This window comes from Strigops habroptila, chromosome 1 (assembly GCF_004027225.2).
Source record: "Strigops habroptila isolate Jane chromosome 1, bStrHab1.2.pri, whole genome shotgun sequence".
In the NCBI taxonomy this organism is placed as follows: Eukaryota; Metazoa; Chordata; class Aves; order Psittaciformes; family Psittacidae; genus Strigops; species Strigops habroptila.
The window spans coordinates 82728903-82754011 of record NC_044277.2 but is presented as its reverse complement, the minus strand read 5'-3'; the positions used below and the strand labels follow the sequence as shown (position 1 = coordinate 82754011).

At 36.8% G+C, this 25109-nt stretch overlaps 1 protein-coding gene across 2 annotated transcripts in view; it reads right to left on the bottom strand.

Annotated features, from left to right (window-relative positions):
• Positions 1–25109, bottom strand: part of CDH6 (cadherin 6) — a 105638-nt gene that overhangs the window by 16521 nt on the left and 64008 nt on the right. For both annotated transcript variants that reach the window (XM_030480791.2, XM_030480799.1), the window contains 6 exons: positions 14055–14349; positions 12418–12537; positions 10212–10379; positions 8471–8658; positions 6714–6967; positions 781–917 (listed from right to left, as the gene is read on the bottom strand). In XM_030480791.2, coding sequence (XP_030336651.1) covers positions 781–917; positions 6714–6967; positions 8471–8658; positions 10212–10379; positions 12418–12537; positions 14055–14349 — 1162 coding nt within the window. The remainder of the gene's footprint in view (positions 1–780; positions 918–6713; positions 6968–8470; positions 8659–10211; positions 10380–12417; positions 12538–14054; positions 14350–25109) is intronic.

Below are 25109 nucleotides of genomic sequence, written 5' to 3'. Positions count from 1 at the left end.
ACAGTTGTAGAACTGGCGTTTATGTTAGATCTATCTACCATTCTACTGTGCTTCACAATCATACACACTAATTCTACAAGAGCAAATAGAAATGCATTTCCTAATATTTGAGCATGTCACATGCTTATAGCTAATGTACTAAATAAAGAGGGTTTTTTATTAAGGCCACCTAGCATACACATCCTTATCTAGCCCCCTGGCATTTCAGCTCTTAAAATCAACATGACCAGTATTAGCACAAGATTACTTCTTCTGAGCAATCCTAAACTAAGGGACAAAAGTGATTTGTAACTATAACTTAAAATTTCAAAGGACGTGAAAGAAGTTAAAAATGGAAATCTTTAAAACTGATTAAGGTCTGGACACCTAGCTCAGCCCAGCCACCTTAGTCTTACTTGAAAACATCCTGCCTGTGCTATATTCATTCTGGATTAGACTGGATTCAGCCATGGAATGCAGTTTGTCTTTAAATCATATTGCTTGCTGCATGCCAGTTTCATATTCAACAATCATGTTCAAAATTAAAAATGCCTATTACTGATTAGAAAACACACAATTGTTGCCTTTCCTCCCTGCTCAGCTCAGTTACCCCTTCATAAACTGTTTCCCTAGTAAACACAAAATTGCAGACCACCTCTTGCAGAGTTTCCACTTCTTCATTAGGACTGAGTGGACTATCCATATAACCTGACATCTGAACAGCCATGCTTTTCCACATGCTCAGCTAGAAAGCTAAATTCATTACGTCAGGGGCAGCAGCGGTATTTAGGTTTGACTTACTGATCTCTGCTGCTATTACTGTAATGTTGTGCCATAGCAGTGTTTCCCGGTCAAGGGGTTTTGAAGTAAATATTGAACCGTTTCCTGAATTGATGTTGAATACTCTGTCCATATCAGTGTGTCGATCTACAGAATACCTGAAAATACAGAGAAAGTGGTTAGGAGAAAGCTTTCCTTTTAATTTCTATGTTCTTAAACCATTTTCTAAGATGAGACATCAAACAGCTAGTAAATGGGTTTGCTTTTTGTTTTCAGTGCAGGATTCAGAGTCTTTATATATTCACACAAAGAGCTGGTCCTGAGCTACTGTATAATGACACATTGGAGGTTTGATATAGAAGGTGGAGCATTGTCACTGAGTAAATGAATTACTGCAGAATTTACATACCTCTGAGAATCATCAAAGCTTTGTTTTTAGTGAGAAATGTGAAGTCTGTGTCTGGAAAGATATGAAGTTTATTTTAAGGCTGAGTTGGCTTTCCCTTTATAAATCCCTGTTTTTATGGTTTGGTATCTCAACTGTTCCAAATAATTTCTGATATAAAATTTGACAGCTGGGATGCATGTCTGCCTTTCACTTCCCAGTGTTTAAGAAGACTGCCCCCCTAAAACAAGTCAGCATAGAATAGAGGTTCATTATTCTATGGTACATATTACATAAAGGTTTGCTGTAATTCATGAAAACTAACATGCTCAGCCCAGCTAGATGGTATCTAGATGTGAAAATGAATGCTAACAAGCTCTGGAGGAGTTCAGCGTCTATAAACAGATTCAAATTTTCAACCTGATCTTTCACTTTTTTCTGCTGAACTGAATCCAACTTTAAAAGCATAGCTCTCCAGTTCACAGGAGAGAGTGCTATCACCTTGATCCAAATACTGTGACTTGGTTTAATCTCTCATGAAAAGTCTTGCATAAATTACGGAGGTTTTGACAGAAATATGTCTCTGATTTTGCTAAAACAAGAATGCAATTGCATTATTCTGCTCTTGTTTCAAGCCCAACTGTGTGCTGTTGTACAATCCAGGACAGATCTGTAGGAAGCCCAGTGTGCTCCCTTGGTCTCCTTGCAGGCCGGGTCGATGGAGAAAAGGCAACTACTGCTGCCCCTTGTGTCCAGACAAGGATAAAGACACGGCTGAGCTGGTATGCAGTCAGATGAAACTGGGCCAGGGGAGTGGCTGGCAGAGCTTACTGTCACTATAGAATTGAGAGGAATGCAGAGACTGAAGAAAAATTTCTATTCCCTGCTGCGCCCTAGGGGTAGCTGTGTGACATGTCCCTCACTCTGCACAGATTTCCCAGTGCCTGTGCAGTGTTTCAGAAAGATCCGGCATGGAAAAAGGAGGGTATAGAAGAGTCTAGTCGAAACGTGATTCTGACAAAAGTTTAAAATGAACTAACTTGCTAATTATCTTGTAACTACATTTTTTTTCTTCTTCTTTACAATCAAAAAGAATGAGATATATCCACAGCAAAGTAGATTGGCTTTATTCTAACATAAGAAATTTAGTGTAGCCTACCTTCCTAAAAAAATAGCAATAGTAAGTATTTGAACCAAATTGCTTTTCTTTTTCCACATTAAATTCCTATGGAAACAACCAAATGAAAGTCAAAGGTACTCTCTTGAAAAGCTAACTTTTTTTTTTTTTTTTGGTAGGACTTGCATGGAGACACACCTTGCTAGTTTTTCAGGTGTTGATTTAGTTTTTATTTGTTGCTGTCACTTGACTAACAGTACTGCAATTTCAGCTGCACAAAGCCAGCTGCGGTGTCACTAACGTAGATCCTTTATGCAGCATATAATGTTACCACCAGCTTGAAAAGAGTATGTGAGGAGGTACATAATAGGCAGTGCTGATGGATGGGACAGCTCCAGCAAGCTGTGTTGTTTTGTCCAAATCTAAATAGCACATTTAATTCTGTTGACTTTGCTGAAATGTTTGATGGAAACAAGTTTAGACAAACCAGTCTGACTCTCTTATATTTTGACTAAGTAAGTATTTGATATGGTAAACATTTCATTTTAACTTTCATCCATTCAGGCTTTTATAGGATATTATGTTGGTATTTTGTGAATTCAATTATTTTTCAGATATTCTGTAGTTCATTTCCATATCTTTCAGCTGAAATACTTTGGCATTTCCATTTTGCAGTAAATCTAGATTTTGTGCTCCTATTTGAAATTAAATATCAGGATTTTCCACAGTTTAGCTGTTCCAGCCAACTGTAATAGTATGTTTCAGGCTCTTATTCAGCAAGACATTTAAGTAAGCAACTAGCTTTAGGCATGAGTTGTCCATTTGTTGCTTTTTTTTTTCTTCGTTTATGATTTTGCTCATGCTCCGTATTATGAATGGACTTAAAATATCTTGCTGCCTTAGCACATTTTAATGACTGGCCATATCACTATCTTTATAAGATTACAGTATCTGGAAGAAAAGAAAACAACAAAAATTGTTCTGGACTTTTTCTAAGGTTGCCAGAGCTGTAACATTGAGAACTTCTTCAAGATATTAAGCATTTTAAAATATAAGTCCTTGCAAAACTGATGTCTATTCAGTCATTTGTACAGTGGAAAGCTAAACTCACCAAAAAAACCCCAAAACAAACCAAAAAAAGATCCAGAGAACAGCTTCTTAATGAAATGTTAATTTTATTTCTTCATATCCAAAAGAAAATACATACAAGGTCAATGCAGTTAAAGTATATTCTAATTATACCATTAACCCTGGACCAGAAGGATGATTTTAATAAGCTAGACTGTCACTTCTGTTTCTCAGTTTGTATAATCCAGTCTCTTTTGATCAGGGACTGTTCATTATGTTGAATTGGTGGTGATTCTGACTTAAGGATCATAACCCAGTAAGAATTAAGCAGGCAACATCAAACCCATTTTTACATTTATTTAATGAAATTACTGGCGAATATTTGTCAGATTTCAGGACTTCATTCCTTTCAGGCCTTGAGGAATTGACAAGGTAAGAAGTTAAAAGGTATGTAGATTCCAGTCTCTCCTTGTACATAACAGGAAGAAGGCGAGGGTGAAAGAGAGAATCTAACACATGCAAATATGTTGTCAGTAAAATACACAAACAAAATTAAGCCTTACATTTGTTTGCAGATCATTTTCATCTGGGACACTTTAGTAAATCAAATCACAGCAGGGAGACAGTTCCAGTGACTGATGAACTTCATTATGCCTCTGAGGAGTTACCATAGCAAAAAAACTCAGCTAGCAATTTAAAAAGATCAGATGTACAATACAGCAGTGCCAGTTGCAGCATTTGGTTTTTTTTTTCATTATGCAGTGGTTCATAATATTTCTGTTTAGACCAAACACAAGCAGAATGCAAAACTTCTTTTTATAACACAGCTGGACAGTGGAGTGTTACTCAGGAGTGTATTAATATTGCTATGCATGAATGGATATCCAAATATTGCCAAACATCTATCAGTGTATTTTTGTATTTTCTTTATATCCCGTTACAAATAAAGCTTATTTATAAGGGCTGAACTGATGAAATGTAGCTTTGCCAATATACAGGTCATGAATGATTACACAGTCTTACTACCAGTGCAGGTATCCACTTCATATTTTGCTGTTGCTTCATTGTCTTTGATGTTCAGCAGCTTGCTGTCTAAAGCAACCACAAGTCAGGAAGATTTGTGGGTCAGGAAGGGATGTGTGTGTGAGTTTTTCATAATGCATTTTCATAATGATATTGTGAAGGTTTCCTTTAATGGAAGATCAAAGGGGCTTTCATCTAACGGAGTTAGGGCTCAGTTTGTTTAAAAAGAGAAAACTTCACTCAAGTAGAGGAGAAAATGGAAGGTTTTCATTGTAATATCAAGTGTCTAAAGATTTTATTTTTAACCGTCAAGAAAAATTGACAAGCAAGTGACAAGTCATATATATACAGTCTAATTGCATCTTCCCTGAAGCTCAGAGTGAGAATCAGATTTAGCATCTCTGTTGCATGATGATAAAAAAAAAATCACCCTGTCAAAAAGATGCAGAGTCAACCCATGCCCTTAAATTCTAGGAGATATCCAAGATATTAGCACCATAAAATTACATTTATTGCAAGCTCACATCTCTTAGGCTGCTGCTCTCTGTTGATTTCCTTCCCTCCTCACTGATTTTCATGTTTCTTCTTGTATTTATTTCTATTACTCTAACCCCTTCCTCAATTTTCTTTTTTGTCTCCTTTCACCTTGCTGTTGCATGTTATTAGAGTAAAAAGGAAACAAGTTTTCCACTGCACTGCATCCATTTTGATGCCTCTGTTAAATTTTGCTCAATAATTATCTGATACTTTAATATGCAAAGTACCTATACTGTATTAAAGAACTGCCCTTTGAAAGATAGGTAAGTTTTAGCACACACATTCAATTAATAGAAAAGAGCCAGTAGGCAGTACTCAACAATGAACAGCATAATCCCTATCCACTCTAAATCACCTATAATTAGGAGCTGGTGCTGATACAAAATGCAAATCGTTGTAGTTATCACCACAGGGAAGCAGAGAAGCACTCCCTTCACTCTCCAGTGCCATTAGATATAAAAAGGCAGATTCATGTGTAGACTGCAAGGGGCCTGGGTGTCACCCCAACCAATTCTTCATCTTCATGCTAGCATGCCCATGAAGACATGCTATAGAAGGTGTTCATTCTGTCCCTGGGCTTCACCAAAGTCAACAAAACAGTATGTTGCTTTTTAGGTTACTATGCTCTGCTAGTTCGGAACTCCATATAATTATTGCATGTCGTGATATAAATGAAAGCAAACCTTCACTTAAACTAGAAGGCTTAGTCTTGAACAAGAATTAACCTGCAGGGCATTGCGTGTAAACTGAAGACATTGAGGATTTCTGCCAGAAATGTTTTAGATTATAGTTTCTTCATCTAGGAAATTAAGATGATAATATTTACCCCTCTTACAAGATGAGCTGAGAGCTTAAAACTTGTTCATGTCTCAGAAACTTTGCAAGATATCTTGATGAAAGATAGCTCTTTACAGAAGTGAAAAGTATTGATGGATTGGATTTTTATTAAACCTGCATTGTTCTATTTTGGTCTTAAGACTACTATTGCATTTCCAAGGTGCCTAACACGGAGACATGCTGAAAATTGACCTGGATTTAATATTGCTGTATTTTTCATTTCCTTCTCTTACTGCCTTGTCAGTAACAATGAACTTTAATTAAAGCACACTACTATTTAAAAGTTCTTTTATACTCTATCTCATATGACTTAAGTACTCCAGTATGTTTTCAAATATACTGAAACAATGTGCCTGTTAATACACAAAAAATGAAGGCTTAGGTTTAGCTACTCCAACCTTAACATTTCCTCCACTTCCTCTAAGACTAGTTTATTGGTTCATGGCAAGTCTAACTTGTGAAGTCCATGAGACTGATTCTTACCTTGCTAACCTTACACTGATACAAGTAAGATAGAGTCTGCGTGCACATGAGTTGCTTTTAAGGCATTTCTGGCTGCAGTTTAAAGAAGGTGACCTCTGTTAAACAGGTCTGGATGCATGTGGGAAGAAAGGGCTACTGAATCTCCCCCTTGTTATATAGCCGAAAGGATGCACCACACTGCACTAGAAAATGCTGAAAGTGGAAGGAGAACACTTACATCTTCTTAGTGCTCTTTTTGCAGTAAATTCTTCCATGGCAGAAATAGCCAAAAATATTAGTACTGGAGAGGATAGGATGTAATTCAAGATTAAGGGCCATGCAAACAGAGTCACACATACCTAGATATGTTCAAGTGTGGGAGATCATTTATAATCTACAACACTCCATATTTAAGCATACCTGAACAAGTTAATTGTTCAAAGTGATTTTTTGGTACTGACATGAAAAAACAAAATTAGAGCTGTAAAAAAAATATACTCACAAGCTGAAATAGTCTATGCTTACTTGACAGGGTTCTTGGCAGCATCTGGATCCTGGGCAGTCACTGTTCCTATTACAGTGTTTATTGGAACATCTTCTTTCACTTCCATTATGTATGCTGGTCTGCTGAACACAGGGGGTTCATCTACATCCTCCACCTGAATTCTGACTGTAGCTGAGTCCTTGAATGGCCCCAGGTAGAGGAATCGAGGGTCCACATGAGTATTGGTAGCCTCCACTTTCAGGATATACAGGTTTTTACTTTCAAAATCCAATGCCTGGGAAGAGGAGGGACAGAGAAAAAAAAAAAAAAGGTAAAATTTTGGGAGATCTGTGGGCATTGCTGTGCCTTGCAGCCAGATGAGCCAAATGAATAGGGCGATGTCACGGAGAAGCTTTTGCTAGATAACATAAGCCTGAACTGGAATTACAATAGCAGCAGAAAGAAGAAAGACAGGGGTCTATGTAATTGATGATATGTTATTAAAAAAAAAAAACCAAAACCACCACACTTTTTCAGGGAATTCTATGCCTGGAACTTCTAAACACCAATTAACCTTTCATTCTCAAATGGCCTTAACTCTTCATGCCTTAGATTCTGTCATTTTTGCCATTTTGATGTTTTCTTGCATATTCCTTGCACCTAAGCACCACATACTAAAAGGGGGAAGATTTCTAGGAGCTGCTTGTTTAAATATTGGCATTCCATCACTGAAACAAAGCGCTGTGACATCTGTGTGACATCTAGTGTCTGGATATCCAGGACTACCCATCAAGCCAAACATGATTTTGTGGTAGGCTATGACTGTATAACACTCTACGAAGTAGCAGCACCTAGCAACACTTTGTTACAGTACTTAGATAAATGTAGGGATAGAGTAGTTATCCTGTTTTTCTATTAGGATGTGGAAGATTCACAGCTTCTGTCAGCAACGGACAGAAACGCAAATAGAGTTAGACTGATATAATAATCAGCCCCTGGAAGGCATCTCCTAAAAACAAGTAATGACAGGTGTCGTACTGATATCAAAAAGAAGTGCATGTTCAGAAAATCTATACAATGTCTATCTAGTGATGACTGAACTTGAACTGATGGAGGATGATATCTGTAACCTTATCAAGCTTTCCTGATAGCCCACTGTAAACAATATTTCTCAAACCTTTTCTGACAGCCAATGTGCAACCTCGTAGATGATGTCCAGTATAATCTGGTAAGGCGTCAGATGCTTTCTAGAACAAAAGCAGGCTGGTGGATTTATTGATTACATTTTTACAAAATGTGAGTCAAAATAAATTAGTCTATGTACTTTAATACATTATAACTATACAGTTCAAGGCCTTCTGATAATGCAAAACAGGCAATGTGATACTGATTATTTTTGTGGTCTTAACACAGCACCTTCTAGTAAGTGAGCAAATCCTGTAAGCATCATAGAGAAAAAATCACAGTTGGATAGTCTTGCCTCCTTGAATTATTCTGTGGGTATGTTCTGACTGTAGAATCTTTTTCTCAGTCTCATTCCACTCCCTAGATTATTTACTCGCTCAGGTCCTTCAAAGTACGTGCATTGGTTTAGTAAAGGAGGATATAAAAGGAAGGACCCCATTTGCTTGTATAAGAGAAAATTTACATAAGTAATGTAGAGTTTCCTAATAGATATAACATTCAAGTTAATAAACAACACATATTGCACTAAAAATGGAAAACAAATAGATAAAGTGCTAGATAAAGTTTTGACTGGTAGTTCAGAGGCTGGGATTAAGTGTGCTAAAATGTGTACCTTTTTGACAGTTATAATTCCTTCCTGTGTGTCCTTGTCTGTGGTAATTCCAAACATGTCATATCCATCACCCTCAGTGATGCTGTATTCAATCTCTGCATTTTCATCCACATCAGCATCATTAGCTTTTATCCTGCCAACTGGTGAGTCAGGTGGTGTAGACTCAGGAACTCTGAATTGGTATGTACCTACAGCAGAGGGAGAAGGAAATTTTGTCAGTCAGTCTCATGGTACTTTGGAGACCACCTCTCTGCCCACTCTCCACGCTGGGCATGCACAGATGGGTTCGTGAGTCATTGTATTTTCAGGCCTTGCTGGGGCAACAGCCTTCAGCTTCTGTCTCACTTTCATGTGGATAAAAGTAACTTTTTTTTTCTATCTATTTTCTAGTATGAAGGGTAGGCATTCTGTTTTCCTACAAACATGTATCTTTATCAACATATGTTCCATTCTAGATGTTATCAGGGTCTCTGTTGGCCATATCAAAACTGTATCCAAAAAATGTCTTGAGGCCAAAAGACAAATATTAAGAACTGCCCGAGGCTAATGCAACTTAGTAACACTAAAACCAAATCCAGTGCAAATGCCTACTAATAATGTGCTACATTGAATTCTCCTCTGAAAAACCTCTATTTGGGGAATGTTGGCATTATGAAGCTGTATCTTTGGCTTTTATATTGAAGACATTTATGTCCAGAGATGTATAATTAACTCACTGGGGGCAGACTGCTGTATTTTCTCTCAAGCTGCTCTAATTTAAATGGAAACACTTTGCCCACAGCTAAGAGCAGACTTTGAACTTAAATGACAAGTCGCTTCCAATAACTTTCCCAGTGACTTAACTGCCCAAGCTTGCTGATTTGTCTGATAGTATCTGCAATTATTTTCTCTAACAGCTGCTCTTGACTTTGACACACATTGACACTGTGATGCACACACATCACATACAGAGCAGTGGTTAGACAAAACGAAAAAGAAGAAAAAGAGAGAGAGAAAGAAGGAAGGAAACAGAGAAAGAAAGAAGGAAAGAGGGAAAGAGAAAGTTGATGAAAGCTGAATCACTTTGAATCACTAGAAAATAGTTTCCAAGAGATCTTGCTCAATTGATTCCTTTAAATATCACACAGGTTTCTACCAAATGATCTGAGACAGGGGATGGAAAATACATAGAAATATCTGGTATATTTATGTATATGCCTTTGTTTCTCTATGCAACGAATATAGAAAAACCCATTGAGGCAAGTGCTTCCTGGATGAAAATACTAATTTTAATAGAATTGATCTTGAGATCATTTTACGTACTTAAATAAGTATGTTTCAAAACTTAAATATGTTAGATTAGAACATATTTAAAACAATATCTTAAAACAAGTAGATTTTTTTACGATATCTTAAAACAAGTCAACCACAAGGTCTAATAGACATAATATTGAACAAGAAATATAGATTATATCAGTCAAAGCTATTTAATAGGTAGGAAAATAAAAGTTGTTTCTGCACATTAGTTTACCTCTCAGTCTACTGCAACTGGAGTAAAAATATGAGATTTGTTTCCCACTTATTGCAATTAGCCTTAGCATGATGTTATTTCTTGTTTGTGTGTACTCTTTTTCTTTCTTCATAGAAGTTTTATACTCAGTAAGATCACAAAACCAGAAACAATATCTGAGATTAAAAAAACCAAACCAAACCAATTTTTGTCTATTTTAACGTAAAGACATAGAACGTAAATGTTCCATACTCTGGGGGAAGTGAGGCGGATTGTCGTTTACATCAGTCAATGTGATGTTCACAGTGGTGGTTCCTGATAATCCACCCATCTGGCCTCCCATGTCCTTAGCCTGTATGACCACTTGGTATTGCTCTCTGTTTTCACGGTCCATGTTTAGCAAAGCAGTTTTAATAATACCTGAAAACATAAAAATAAAAGAGGGGAAGTTCACAAAAAAGGTCCCGACTTTGATGGAAATTCTTATTAAAAAACCCCACAGTCTAAAGAAAAAAGCAATTTCTGCGTAATAAGTAAAATCCGCCTGTACAAATATTTACCGTTATGACATAGCTCATTAAATTTCAGACTTTTCATATCATATTTCAGGTGGTTGCCTACGTGGCAGGTACAATGTTAGTGGCATCCCCAGAAACATGTTCTACTTATTTGTGAGCAGTGTTATTTTACATAATTATTTATCCCCTTTCAGTTCCATGCTAAAGTCTCTCACTGAACTGGATAAAGGCTCTTTGTTCATTACAATGTGCTCCATCTTTACTCTCCTTTTCTGTCAATATTTTTGTTTTGACAGAGGTGGTAAGGAAAAAAAAGCTAACTTCAGCAAGACATCATTAAAGAGGTAGTACAACAACATTAAATGGGAAAAGAGAAATTAATTAAGAAAATTATGAGCACCCAAGCATGCTTGAGTATGTATATTTCTATTTATACATTGATTGAAATGATTTTGCCACTCACTTTCTTCTTCAAAGGTACAAATACCAGTTATGAAGCCAACCCCTATTGAAATTCTTAGTGAATATTTACCATGAAGAAAAATGTTTGCATTCCTACTGGGCCCCTTACGGTTAAAATCTGACTCCTTTGTAGGCAAAAGGAGTGAAATTCAACTACTGAAATCCATGACAAAATTCATAGCAGATTTGACAGAGACTTATTTCACTCTAGGAGTTTTGTAATTGATTTCCATGGCAGGATGATCAAGCCTGTGGTTTACCTTGCTTCCTTTCTGTGTCCCATACAACCTTCTTTCGAAAAGATTATTACTGGTGAACTCCCAGCTACATTATCCTTATTATAACTCTAGATAGAAGAGCACATAGGGTACTGTCCAAGACAGAATGAGTGCATCAGTGCAAAAATCCTTGCCTGTATTATCTAATGCTATATGTTTGAAGGGAAGTTCCCTTTGATCTTGTCTCTCCCTCTTTTCAGAATTATGTACATTTTTTCCACTTCAGGTTTTTCTTTGAGACATCGAATCTCTCCCTCCTTTTCCCTGCCTAAGTCTCTAAGATTTGTTTGAGAAACAATGTTAAAACCTGATTAATTATCTGGGATAATCCATTCCTTTCTTGTAAGAATGCTGAGGATAAATGATTTCTCTAGGTTCCAGCAACATATCACAGTGGTTTTTCCCATTTAAGGAGTTTCTCAAGAACTTCTGTTTCTTGTTGGAGAATTTTGTTATAAATCTTGGGAAGAGACTATCTATGTAGTCAGATAGTCAATGGTAGAGCAGATTCAGTCAGACAGAATTCATATGTTTTACACGCACAGGTTCCAAAGCTGTCTGTTATTCAGCCCATAAAAAATTCCAGTCACTGTGTATAATTTAAACATCTTCCAAAAACAGAACTCAAGTTTGGGATTCTATTTGTGATTTTCTAGTGTAGCACAACAGTCAATTTTACCTCTTCTATAATTATTCTTAATTAAGATTTCTTTCATAAAATTAGCATTAAAGTGATGTGCTGCAGATGCAAAGAAATTATAATTACTTTAAACAAGTTTTGAAGAAGCAGAAGGAGAAAAAAAAAAACACCTGAACAAACCTTCAGTCTTAATTTAGCCGTTATGAAGATCTATGACGATTAAGCACTTTTTTCCACACCCACCTGTTTCTTGGTTTTGTCTAAAAAGCCCACCTATTTGGTTTAATTTAAGCATGCATGGCAGTCTCTGTACCCACTGCTTGTTAAAAATGATCGAAAACTGATTCACATCCAGTACTAATTGTATTTATTAGACTTTGCTGGTAAAATTAAAATAAAGTAGGTTGCATGTTTGCAGATGTATCGCTTTATTAAGTTTGTCAGATTTTGCACTAAGATGTAATCTCTTTGAAGTTTTTGTCCAATATGTCCTAGCTTGGCTTAGCATGTCATTTTGAATTACAGACATTGTCATAGAATGACAGAAAAGGTCCCCTGACCTGTCTCGGATTCGACGGAGAAATATGGTTGTCCCTGGAGAATGCTGTAGACAACTTTAGCACTGTTTCCATATGTAGGATCATCAGCATCAGTTGCAGTGACTTGCACAACAAAGGTACCTACAATGATAAATTAAAAAAAAAAAAACCAAAACAAAAAAACCAAAAAAAAAAAGGCCCAACAAAAATGAACTTTTACCCCCCTCCCCCCCGAGACAGTTTATGATGTAGAAATAAACATAGTTCAGTTCCAGGTCAAACTTATGGCAAAAGTTAGAGATATTCTTATTTTGTAGAAGTTTCTCTGTTCATAAAGGTGATAGATACAAAACCAAAATGATAGTTGGCTTATTCTCAGCTCATTAAAATACACAGTTATTGATTGGATATGTAGTTCCTTCATCATATTTCTCATAAAGAAACCAGAAGTGCACCTTTCCCCAGGTTTTGAAGGCATTCAGAATTTCAATCTAGGTCAAGAACATACTTTTGAAATTTACTCATGCGTGTAAGGTGTTTGACATAAGAATGTAAACCTGTTTTTTCATGTGTTTTGTAGAGAAAGAAATGGTGTTGAAACCTAGGCAAAGTGTTGAGACACAAAAAAATAAGCTTAAGTCTTGGCATTTAAAACAGATTTGTGAATAAAATATTCATTTCACATATTAAAATACGAATATCACGTTCTCTCTCCACCACATGAGATTTCACCCATGTGGCAAGTCCCATGAATGAGAAGAGAGAGTATGCCCCAAAGTCTTTATTTTCATATTGCCTGAGCTTTATTTTAATCTCATTTTTGATCATGATTAATTAATACTTCTCTGCCTGGATATTATATCAGATCAGAAACGTGCTTCTTGCTGTTTAACCATCCCTCGCTCTCTGACAAAGAAATCAAAATGACCTCCCTAAGAATCAGAAACAAAGAATCAAATCCCATCAACTTCTCTGGAAAAGACCCAATATTAAAATTGTGTTTCAAGAAGGCTATTTATTTTAGATTGATTCTTACAGCTAGATTACAGCTAGATACCTTTTAAATCAATAGAAAGATTTCAATGGACTTCAGTGGACTTTGGAGCTCTTTTCTTTTGCATTAAAAGAGCAACAAAGGTCATAAGAAGTTAGTGGCATATATTACAATCAGTGATGAGCTGGCTCAGGTGACAGTTTTCGCTCCTGAAGTGTGTACAAGCACTTCTGCATCTGCCCTTTTGCATTTTTTTACCTTCCTGAAATAAAGCAGTGTTGCTGAACCGATCCAGGGGTGATATGGACACAGGTGACTGCGGAATAGCATATTATTACACTGCTACTAGGTGATGTTAACAAAGCATGTTAATGTCACACACAGCTTAGCTCAGATCACTTTCACTGTAGTTAAACTAGATTGCATGAACTTGCATTTTTTGTGGTACATCAGAGGGAGTGGGTTTCACTTAGCTGACATTTCTGATTCCAGCAAACTGTTGCCACTGTTTCCCTGTTTGCTTTTTTTTTAAATGGCTGAGGTGTTTTTACTCCATACTCAACAGCAGATGTCTGTATTCAGTGCCTGTAAACTTTGGACCTTCATTAACTCCTCAGAAAGCACCCAGACCAGACACTAAAATCAATTATTAGTTAGCACCTACCAACGTCTGACATTTCGGGAATGCTGGCATTGTAAACGTCCTTTGTAAACATTGGTTCATTGTCATTGATGTCATGGATCTTAATGATGAACTCGGATTCTGGTTCCACTGGTCTTCCAGTCCTTCTGTTTATAGCCTGGGCACGGAGTATGTATACAGGCTTTTCTTCCCTGTCTAGTCTCTTTGTGGCCTGGATGTCACCAGTATTTTCATTGATAATGAAGAGGTCTCCTGCTCCGTCTCCAGAAAGGATGTACTTAAGTGATCCGTCTCCTTTATCCTGATCTGAATGCAGCTGGTGGTGAAATGGGAATTAAAAAAATAAAAAAAAAAAAAAGGAAAATAAATACTTGGGGCACAAATCTAGATACTTTTACTGATATCATGATACATGCTTTACTATTATTAATAGCCAGTCAAAAGTCTGTACACTGCTTTTGGGAAATGAGATGATACCACAGTAGAAGTGAATTGATAGAGTTGTGTCTTGATGTCAGAATTGAAATGGGCCATAGTATTCTAAGAAATTGCCTGAGGAAAACCATGAATTGAAGCTGCAGATCACTTTCCCAAGCTAAGCATTTACCAAACAGGTCTAAATGCTAGGGGTGTAGGTGGAATCCTACGAATACGTGGGACAATGAGATCCTACAGTGAGAAAACAGTGGATTTGGAAATTGCAGTAAGCAAAGAATTAAAAAGTGGCCAGGTCAGCCACTTTTTGAGTTTAAATTCTGGGTGCTCAGCTCTTACACCCCATGGAGATTATGTAATATACAATACAGTGCACAACATAAAAACATATTAAATACATACACAAATAGCAGATAAATACATACATTCACAGATGCAGCAAACTAAGAACAGAGGCAGGCAAGCATACTAGTACATTACAGCACTTGCAGTGAAGAAATCAGTTGCCTTATCCAAAGGGACAAGGACCAAGCTGAAACATGGTGGGGGCAGGGGAAAGAAGGCAATGATGGTAATTAGCATACAAAGCATGAGCTGCCCAAACTGTCATCTTTTTTCCCCAGGAGATTTCTATGTCTCTTGAAATGCTGCCTAGCAGACACACAAGGTATGACTGATTAAATCATACTCTCATGGCTGTTCCTTTGATAAAAGCTTATTTATCCCCTGGCCTTAAAATCAAGGCAAATCAATTACAGTTTATTTTGTTGTTACTTTAGACAAAATAAAAATCTAAAAAATGAAACATTTAAATGGCTTCTGAAGTCAGGGCATAGGTAATGAAATTTATGGGGGATAAAAGAATCTGTTAAGTAGCAGGTTCCTAGAAATTGTTGACTTCATAGAAAAGACATGTTCATGAGTGAGGAAAACTGGACTTTCTCAACCAGCTCTTTGCTTCTCTTTGCTTACATACAAGTTAAGTTAGAAAAAAAATACCTACTTGGCTGCATGGCAAAGTACTTAGCATTTCTGGATTGCATACTTTGTAAAAGAGAAAGATTTGTGGGCTGAAAGAATATAGAAAATCTTCACATAGACTTTACCAGTGGCTGGCTATGCCCCTACCATGCTGGAAGGGCAGCCTCCAGCACAACCATATGGTCAATGTTTTGGGCTTCCTCCAACTTCCTGCCAAGATCAGTGCTATGCTGGCAGCCTACTGGCACCCATTTAGTGGCACAGTGTGCTTATGTCTATGGTCTCTGAAGAAAGCATGCTCCGTGCAACAAGTCTGCCTTTAAGGGCAAAACTCTTTGTCACCGCGCATACCAAAAGTGCCCAATAATACAAAATATCAGAACTGTAGCATGATTAATCATTAGCAGACATGCTAAAGCACTCTTCTTAATTTTATCCCTCAGGGAGATAATGGGCATTTCATGTAATTTTGCACAGAGCCCTTTCTCTTGATAATAAGAATACCAATAAGTAGCTTGTATGCAGCATTTTTCATTGATTTCAAAACCCTTCACAAAAGCAGTCAATACCACTTGCTCTGTTTCTTGGATAACGAAGCATAGAAACTTGAAGTTTCCCAGAAGGCTAGTCTTGGAACTTGGAATAGGATTCATGTCTCCTGTGTCCAATTCAGTTGGCCAATACACTCAGCCAGGGTGCCTAGAGGAATTATACGATTTCCTAGATACAACCTCGGACTCGACTCTGACAAATATCTGTTAGACTTGCTGGTTAAGAAGTCAGAGGAATAGACTACTGGGGGAAGTAATTTCAATAGGTTATTTAAGTACAATTTTCCTCAAAGGCAACCTGCAACAAAAAAGGTGAGAAAAGTATCTTGTCTTAAAACTGTGTCTTTTTTGTTATTGTTTCACATTAAAAATTCAACTTTTGTTTGCCTTGAAAGCCTCTCTAAGTTTGTATGTATCATACTGGGACAAAAACAGCCCTCAGTAAAAGACTATCATTAATTCATATGAATTATGGAATAGTGCTGTTGTGAGACTTGTTGCAGGCTGAACTCCCAAACTCATTTTTATCATCAATTTAATTAAACCTGGTTTCAATGAACAAGGCAGCAAAAAAGGTCAAGCTAAAAGAGGTGTTAGAACCACTGGGAATTTTCTTCCATAATATCCTTTACCTAGCCCAGGCCACCAAAAGAGGTAAAAATGGAAACTTGTGTGATTTTTTTCAAGTTAATTAATTGTTTATGAAATTTCCACTCCTCCTCTGCAATTAATCCACCTGTGTAAGATCAACTGTGACTTTAGATATCATGACAAAGTATATCTCAGTGTAATGACTCTTCAATAACAAGAATTAGGTGATCTTCACCAAAAGTTCAATCTCTAGGCCTTTAGCAAAAGCACTAATATTTGAAAATAAGTGTTCCCTCTGACAAGTTCCTTTCCAACTTCAATACCTTTAGCTTTACAACTTTCCTAAGACATAAAAGAACAAACCAAGTTCTCAGTAGGCCAGGCTGCATGTGGATTATTTACTGTGAGAGCAGGTCTGGATTATTACTGTGAAAGGAGGGTCACGTCCTACGTACCAGTGTATATTATGTAGAGCTAAGGCTGGCTGAGTGACTGCTCTTCAGATCAGCTGGGAACTTACAGGTTGCCACCATGTGAGGCCTCAAGAACCTAGTTTACAAAGGATCTGAAAAGATATGATTACAGTCTGTTTGGTTTCGGTGAACTAGGATAGTTCTCTAACTGTGCGTCATAGGGTTTCTGTGGGATAGGCCTACATTACAACTCCAGCATCAACTACTTAATAGCTAGGCCAAAATATTTTGGGTTTTGTTCCCTTATTTTCAGGGAAAAAAAAAAAATGCTTTATGTATTAGAAAAAACAAGCAGATATTTGGAAAAGTTTCTCATAGACGATAAATCTGTAGCATTCACCTGTGAGGAAAACATCCCCAAAAATGATTTATTATTTTAGATTACATTATCTGTCCTTGACTGCTTGGTAGAAGCATTTTATCCCAGCAAAGATAATAATCTGTTCTATTTTTTCTTAAATGTCAGTTTATCTTAGAAGCAATATTTTGTCTGTGTGACCTATATGAAGGGGGGAAATTTCTACTGCAGCTCTGCTGGAAAAAAAAAAAAAAGGGAATAAAATTAAAGGAGAAACAAATGGCACAAGGTGAGGCCAAAAGAAGGGCCTGGAGGTGAGATGCACTTAGAAGTACAGTTGATGGTTTTGTATAGAACTTGACACCATTGTTAGGTTATGAGGATGACACGAGTAGTAATAACAACTCCTCAACTTCCTTTTAAGTTGAAGTTATTTTTCACTACTCAGACACCTCATTGCAAAGAAAGTTTACTGTGATGAGATATGCGTATAAATTATACTGCAGATGTTTTTAGCAGGACCAATCCCTGCCAATGCAAGATTATAGCTTCACTCTGCGTGCTAACTTGTGTTGCAAAAGGCCATCCATTATGCACTGCATAAAGTTGGGTAGATAAATTGGCCATGGCAGATAGTCATGGGATAGAATAAAACATCTGGGACATGTGCTCCTGTCATCTGGGCTGTATCATATTACCATTCGTCAAGACAAATTTACTTCATTCAAAGGTTTTTAGGACTTGACATAAAGGTAAGGTTTTTTATTTCCTTATGAACTCGGTGTTACTCAATGGCATTCATTTCAATTGGTGGCTGAACTGAGCAATATCCCAAATGTAAGCAAAATTGTGAAGAATTAAGTCTATGCAATGAAAAGTAAATGCATCAGCAATTGCACTGTATTAATATTATAGTAAATTGATTCATTCAGAATCTAATCTGGACACTTCTGTGAAATCACCCATCAATCACTGGCTAAGGCTGAGGATGAAAGACAAATTAAAGATTTTACTATGCCCTAGGCATACTTTTACTTGTTTTACTTTAATACCACTGTTAAGTGAACCATCTGATTTACCTTTAATGACTTACAGTCAGACAAAAACTGTCCAGCCTCTGTCTTTCTTTTGCCCCTCCCAAACTTCCTGTCTGCTCAAAACCAAGGAAGGCTTCTTCATGCCTCCAGGAAGAGGCATTTAAAGTGCATTCAGGACTGAAGCATTAGTTGCCTGTATTGGGCACTCTGCTTGTTGTCAGTACGTAATTACTTTAAAAAAAGAGTTGGTTTTCGTTGGGTTTTTATGGTTTATGTTGGGTTTTTTTTATTTTTTGTTTGGTTTTATTTTACAAATTAGCCACAATCTGGAGTAACCTCATTCTTCACAGTGTCTCTGGCAGAGCCCTACAGAAGTCCCAACGGCAATGGGGCATCTTCAGCAAGACAAAAAGGAAAAGGCAAATGAAACCAGTGCTCAAAGTATTTGTACAATAAGACTTTTTTTTTTTTTCTTATTTCCAGGGTGGATATATTTACAGCATTTGTGTTCATCTCCAATAGATAGTATTGCTTCACTTAAAAAAAAACCTCCAGGAAAATTTTTGCTCCATTTAGTGACTCTGTGCTAAAAAGAAAATGACATTGGTTTTGCACATTAGGTAATAAGTGTTTATGTAGATTTTACTGAATTTTAAGCATAGACTTCTTCTTAGTGCAAAAAAAATAACCCCAAAACACTACATACGTGTTCCATCTACCTACATATACACACACTAGATCATGTATCATCAGGGCAAATACCTACACATTTATTTCTAGCCATACAAGATCCTTTTTTATAAAAATATATTTGACAAGGTCCACAGGGAGATCTAGCAACACCAGAAATGACAGATTTCCTATGGACGTGTATGCCATGTTCTTATGGCATCAATTATGCTAAGCTCTGGTCCTTCCATACTCCACGTAACCTCTCTATTTGGCTCACCCCTAAGGCAAAGCCTCCTGCTTTCACTCATATCCCTTAGTCCGCTGCTTGGTACTGTATACTTCCTGCTCCAGCCTTTGTCCTCGAATCCTCTCGACTGCAAAATGCTGCTACTTCTTGTGTTCCATACATACTGGCTAGAGAAGAGACTGTGATTGGTGGTGGTTTATATGTGTATTTATGGAACAGGTAGATGACCAAACAGTCAAGGCATAATGTAGGCTTATCTGCCTTATGAAGCTACTTCTTCCAAACAGTATATGAAATTAATGGTTTTGACACCTTTATTCCTCTATAAAATTTAACTGAAAGCAGTTAATGGACTTAAGAATTATTTAGAGGAGGCCAATGGGCCGAGGTAGAGGCTAGACCACTGAATCTAGTTATCATCTGCTCAGGTCAGATATCTGGAAGGTTATGTCAAGACAGGTACCTACACTTAGGGACCAGTATTTCAAAAATGTAGCTGAAATTTCTGGTAAAGATGGGAGGTTAGATGCTATAAAAAGAATTTGGAAGACAATGGGAGAAAGATGCTACAGTGCTTCCAAGTCTTCTTGGTGTTTATTAAAAACTGGAAGAGATGATTCCTTCCCATTCTTATTTAAAGCAATGTGAAGATTTATATTCTTATAAGAAGATTTATATTCTGCAGCCTCAAAAGAGCTGGTGAGCCAGAGTGTGAAGTAAGATTCAAGCACTGTCATTTTCAAAGAAAATAAAACAATTAAAGAAAATCTGACAACATTAAGAAATAAATACAAACAGACGAAGCCTTACCAGATCAGAGCACCATGATTCCAGACGTACAGCTGTCAGAAACAACACTTACAGAGGGGTTGTATTTAAATTGTTACAACAAGTGCCTAAAGTAGATTCCCACATTTTTGTATCTATCTATCTATCTATCTATCTATCTATCTATCTATCTATCTATCTCCTCCGTAATGCAGGATCTGCTGTCCTAAGCAAACAGCAGTCTTCATTGTTCATCACTTTCTTGACCTTACAAACATCACAGTTTATAGAATACTTAAATTATATATACTAAGTATGAACTATACTGATTAGTTTACTAAATATAATACAGTATACAGTATATGTAATGTAGTATACAGTATAATTCCTATATTGTATAGTTCCTATACTAGTTAATATAGTAAACCTGAATATGGCTCAGTGTGACTTGATTTCTGAGTGAGTTCGTTAATGTAGTTTTAACTTTCTTGGCTCCCACTAGGCCTAGAGAAGAAAAAGGTAACACAGGTTCCTATCTGAAGAAAATGTTGCTCTGTATCTGGTGATAGAAAAGGATCTTGTTGCTCAGATTAGATGTGCTGTTCCTGTGCCAACATTATTTTTCCGTTTTAAGAACTTCCTCCCACGTGCATACATCCATCCTCATCCAGCATTTAAAGATAATAATTTGTATACTTTTATTTTTCTTTGATGGGTTACCAGCCTATATGCAGTCTTCGCTTGCAAAATAGGAACTTCTGAGTCCTCAGCTGGAATCCTGTTTACAAGCCCACTCTCTCCTTTTCAAGTCAAGTGGATTCCAAAAAGAGCCAGTGAAGAACAGGCCAACTATGAAGGGCTGATGTTGCTAGTCATTTTTCTGTAATTGCTGCACTTCGATTGGCCTTCCTTTTGTGTGAATGGACACAGGTCTTTGAATAATGATGTTAATATTTTCCTATCTCTATTAAAACTGAGTACAAAAATTTGCCATTTTCATCTCCATATCAAACTAGCTTCTTCCTGTCTAAACCGCTCAGGTTTTTCTCTTTCTCCTGCTATTTCTAATTTATGACCATTTATCATGTATTAGATTTTTTTTTTTTTTAATAACTCTTATTTCACTAATATTGCATTTTTCTTCCTCTTTCTATTCCTTCAGTTGTAAGATCACCCTTTTTTCTCAGTAGGATATTCTGGTCAGCTATAAAAGGTAAGCTTCAGTACTGAAATCAAGAATGCAAACATTGACTCTGTAAAAAATTAAAGAAATAGAGCACTGAAGAATTACTGAGGTTATAAGAGATTGCTGTATTTTGGATATTGGTTTCTTTGGAGTTACTATAAAATATACTATGTCCTATTTGAATTGTGCTTACTTTTTTGGTCTATAAGAGTTTGCATAGCAGAACCAGAAATACTTTAAATCCTGGTACTTCAGCTGTGGAAGCCTATTAATATAATAATACATTACAGATTGTGATTTATAAAAAGTCCATATCTGCAAGCTACTTTTTTTAAGAAAACTGTATCATCCTTGATTGTATGGAATCAGGTAGATTAGAAGAAAAACTCAGTAAAAATTTAAAGAACAATTAATTAAAAAACCCTTGTAAAGGATGTAGGAATCCAACACATGGTCTATTAAAATGTAAATTGAATGTTTTATTAAGTTAGCCAGCTCAATGATAACAGGCAAACAGTAAAACAGTAATACTCCCTAAGGGCCCTCTTAAACAAAGTACTGGTTTTTGGCTCTAACCCTAATGTTTTTACACAAAAAAGCAAGTAGTGAGATTTAAGGAGAAAAAGAATGCTAAAATTGCACTCACGGCAAATGGGGAAAAACCCTAGATGTCAGATAGAGTGTTCAGTAACAGCAGTATCATCTGTAAAAAAGATTGTCCAGCTATGAAGAACAACATGAGGTATTAAAAAAAAAAAAAAAAAAGAAAAGAAAATTTAGAAAAAAACAGTATGGTGATGCTCTTTCTGGAGAGCATCAAAATGTCAGAGAACTTTCTCATTCATTCTCAAAAGCAGCAGTGCCAATCTGTTGCCTGTAAATGAATGACACAAATAGAAGCTAAGAATAGTTTTGTGCTGCTGAACAACTTCAGAAAACGAATGGACCAGAAAGCACTAAGCATATTTCAAGATTCAGAAGTAACCAAGTACTCAAAAGGTAAACTGAGAATAAACAATAACTGTATCTAATTTAAAGCCAAACAAACAAAGCACGTGAAATGCGCTATAATCAGAATCTAGGGTGCTGGAGTGAAAAAAAAGAAAAGGGTAAGAGAGACAGTATAAAGGGCAATGGAATAAGAATTTGCCTTTAGACAAGAGGCAAAATGCTCTCACCTTGGAGCCTGCAGGCTGACACCCTCCAGGCAGACTGGAAGGCTCCTTTCATTCTCTTTTTTGTGAGGGCCGTTATGTGAGGCCACATGGCTTGAGATAGACAGCAACAACAGTCTGGCTGATATTGTGATCCTTGGTTTATGGAATAGGCTGTCCGAACAGTAGTCAGGAACCTGTTGTTCTATTTTAAAAGTATGAAGCTAAGAATAAACATCCATACTTCAGTGACTCACACCTTTCTTACACACCCTTCAAAATCACAAATGGGTTTTCTAACCTGAAGTGCAAACATGCAGCCACAGCTAATCAGCTTTGCAAAAAATCAATTGTAAAGCGTCAATCTTTTCAACATTGCCTAGGGCCTATCAGCTCTTTTCCCTCGAGTTCCCCAACTGCTGCTGCTCTTCACCGTGATTAAACAGGAACAATGAACAAGAGCTTTGGTCCTGCACTGCAGTACATCAAACTAGAAAGGTCCCTTATTCTATTGGCCCTTCTCTCTAGGGGCAACTTGTTATCAGATCTTAATGAATATTTAGCAAAGCTGCAGACTAGGTAAAGGTGTCTCCATGTTCTCCCAAGCTGAGTGCTGCTCAGTTCTTCTGTGCTAATGTAGTTTTATTTGTTCCTCTTCCTATTATCTCTAAGTACAATTACAGCAGGAATTTATAAAGTTTGCCTTTACAAAGACAAACAGGTCTTTAATTTATAAGTCATGAGAGACTGTGCTGTCAAGTCTGATCTCTATACATATGGGCCCTTGAATTTCATATTCTTTTATCAAACTTATTTTTCTTTGAATTACTGTATAACAGTAAGAAAGACAGTCTTCCTTTTAGACTGTAAGGAACTCAAAATAATTCTGCCTCTAAGTAATAACTGACCTCTCACTTAAAAAAAAAAAAAAGTCTTTGGTTGTAAATGGAATTTTCCCAGTTTTACTTACAGCAGTTTAGTTTCATTATGTCTTTGGAAGATCAAAGAGCCCTATCCAGCTAAGCAGTAGTGATGGTAACAAAAGAGCATTGTGCAGACTTCTGCAATTACCCTCACAAAAGCCTGGACATCTGGTTGTTCTCTTAGGGAAGGACAAAGCAGTTTGAAAAACCTGTTTTATGCTTTTTGGTCCATCTGTTTTAGCATCTGGCACTTCTTTGTCATACTGACCATCATCCCTCTTTGCCAGTGTTTTTAAACTGTGGTAGCAACAGTACCTGGTAACCATGAGGACTGCTTTTAGTTGAGGCATCAACATTCACTCGCTAAAAAGCATAAAGGACATAGCCATCCCCAGATTTGTCATACCTGAGCTCAGATACTGAGAAAACTTACATGAATAGTTGAGCAGAAGATTTGGAGAGATTAAAAATTACTGTCTTACCTAGTGTATATATTTCAGCCATCAGGAATAAAAATACAAGCCTTTGAATTCTTGAAAGCCATAAAGAGCTGTGCAAGTAATTTTGTTTTAGGAGACAGACTTTCTCATCACTGCAGATTTACCACTGTAACTGAATAGGCAGTCATTGGATTCAAGTGTGAGTCTTAAAGGCTAAATGGGAAAATTTGAGAAGTCATCGCTGATGATTTTCTTGGTATAAAAAAAGACTAACGAGGAGTGAAGTGTGTCTTCTTTGAAAAAACGCAGGATATGCAAGGGAAAGATAGGCTTGTAGCCACGAATGCAGGACTGGCAGGTTTTAATATTGTCTCTGTCACAGTCTTCCTGTCTGATCTTAGACAGATCACTATGTGATGCTTCTACATTCTCCCTGCAGTAAAATGTGAGTTGTTAACAACATCCAGCTCTGTATGAAATAATTATAACATGATTTGAGAGCGTTGGGTGTAATTTGTTCTGTGTTAGTTTGTGGAAAGACTGAGGATTGTTTAACTGGTGTAAAGATTAACGATACTGTGGCATTGCCACAGCCTGCCAGATTTAGAGGTGGGGAGGGAGACCAGCCACAATGCTAAAAAATCTAGTTGCTCTCAGGTGTTATTACTATCCATGAGCTGAAGGTTACTGTCACCACAGGTTAGCTAAGGGGTAAGGTAGATGGGGAAGTTTCTTCCCTCTAGGGCTGACTGTATTAGCTCAAATAACATTCTGAGGTATCTTAAGACTTTCTGGTGAAGTAAAAAGGAATGTATGTGCTTTTGTTCTTAGTGAGTAAGCTGTGAAGTTAAGGAAAATTGAGTGCCTAACTTCTAATGATTTTCAATTGGAATACGAGTCCCTAAAGGGATGCATGCTTCTCAGGGAACTCTCTACCCTAAAGCTCCATTTTTCAGTGAGAATTGTGTAAGCAATTCAAGAGCACCAACTTTCATTATAGCTTTTTTCCATAGTCAGAGCAAAATAGTTCCAATATCTTGATATCTTTATATATCTGTAATACAGGTATGTACACAAGAAAAGTTAACTACAGCATAGGTACTGTACCTCTACCTTTTAAGCTCACTAATTCATATGTAAACTATGTCTCATTTTCCTGTTTTGCAAGAAAAGATACTCATTGAGCCAAAAAGCCCACATGTATGTCTCATCTTTTATAAATTACACAGGGGAAACCCCCCCCCCATGAAGTTTTTTGTGTACCCAGCCATTTTATGGCAGAATACTTTTGTGGGTTTGATATAAATACTTTTTAATTAA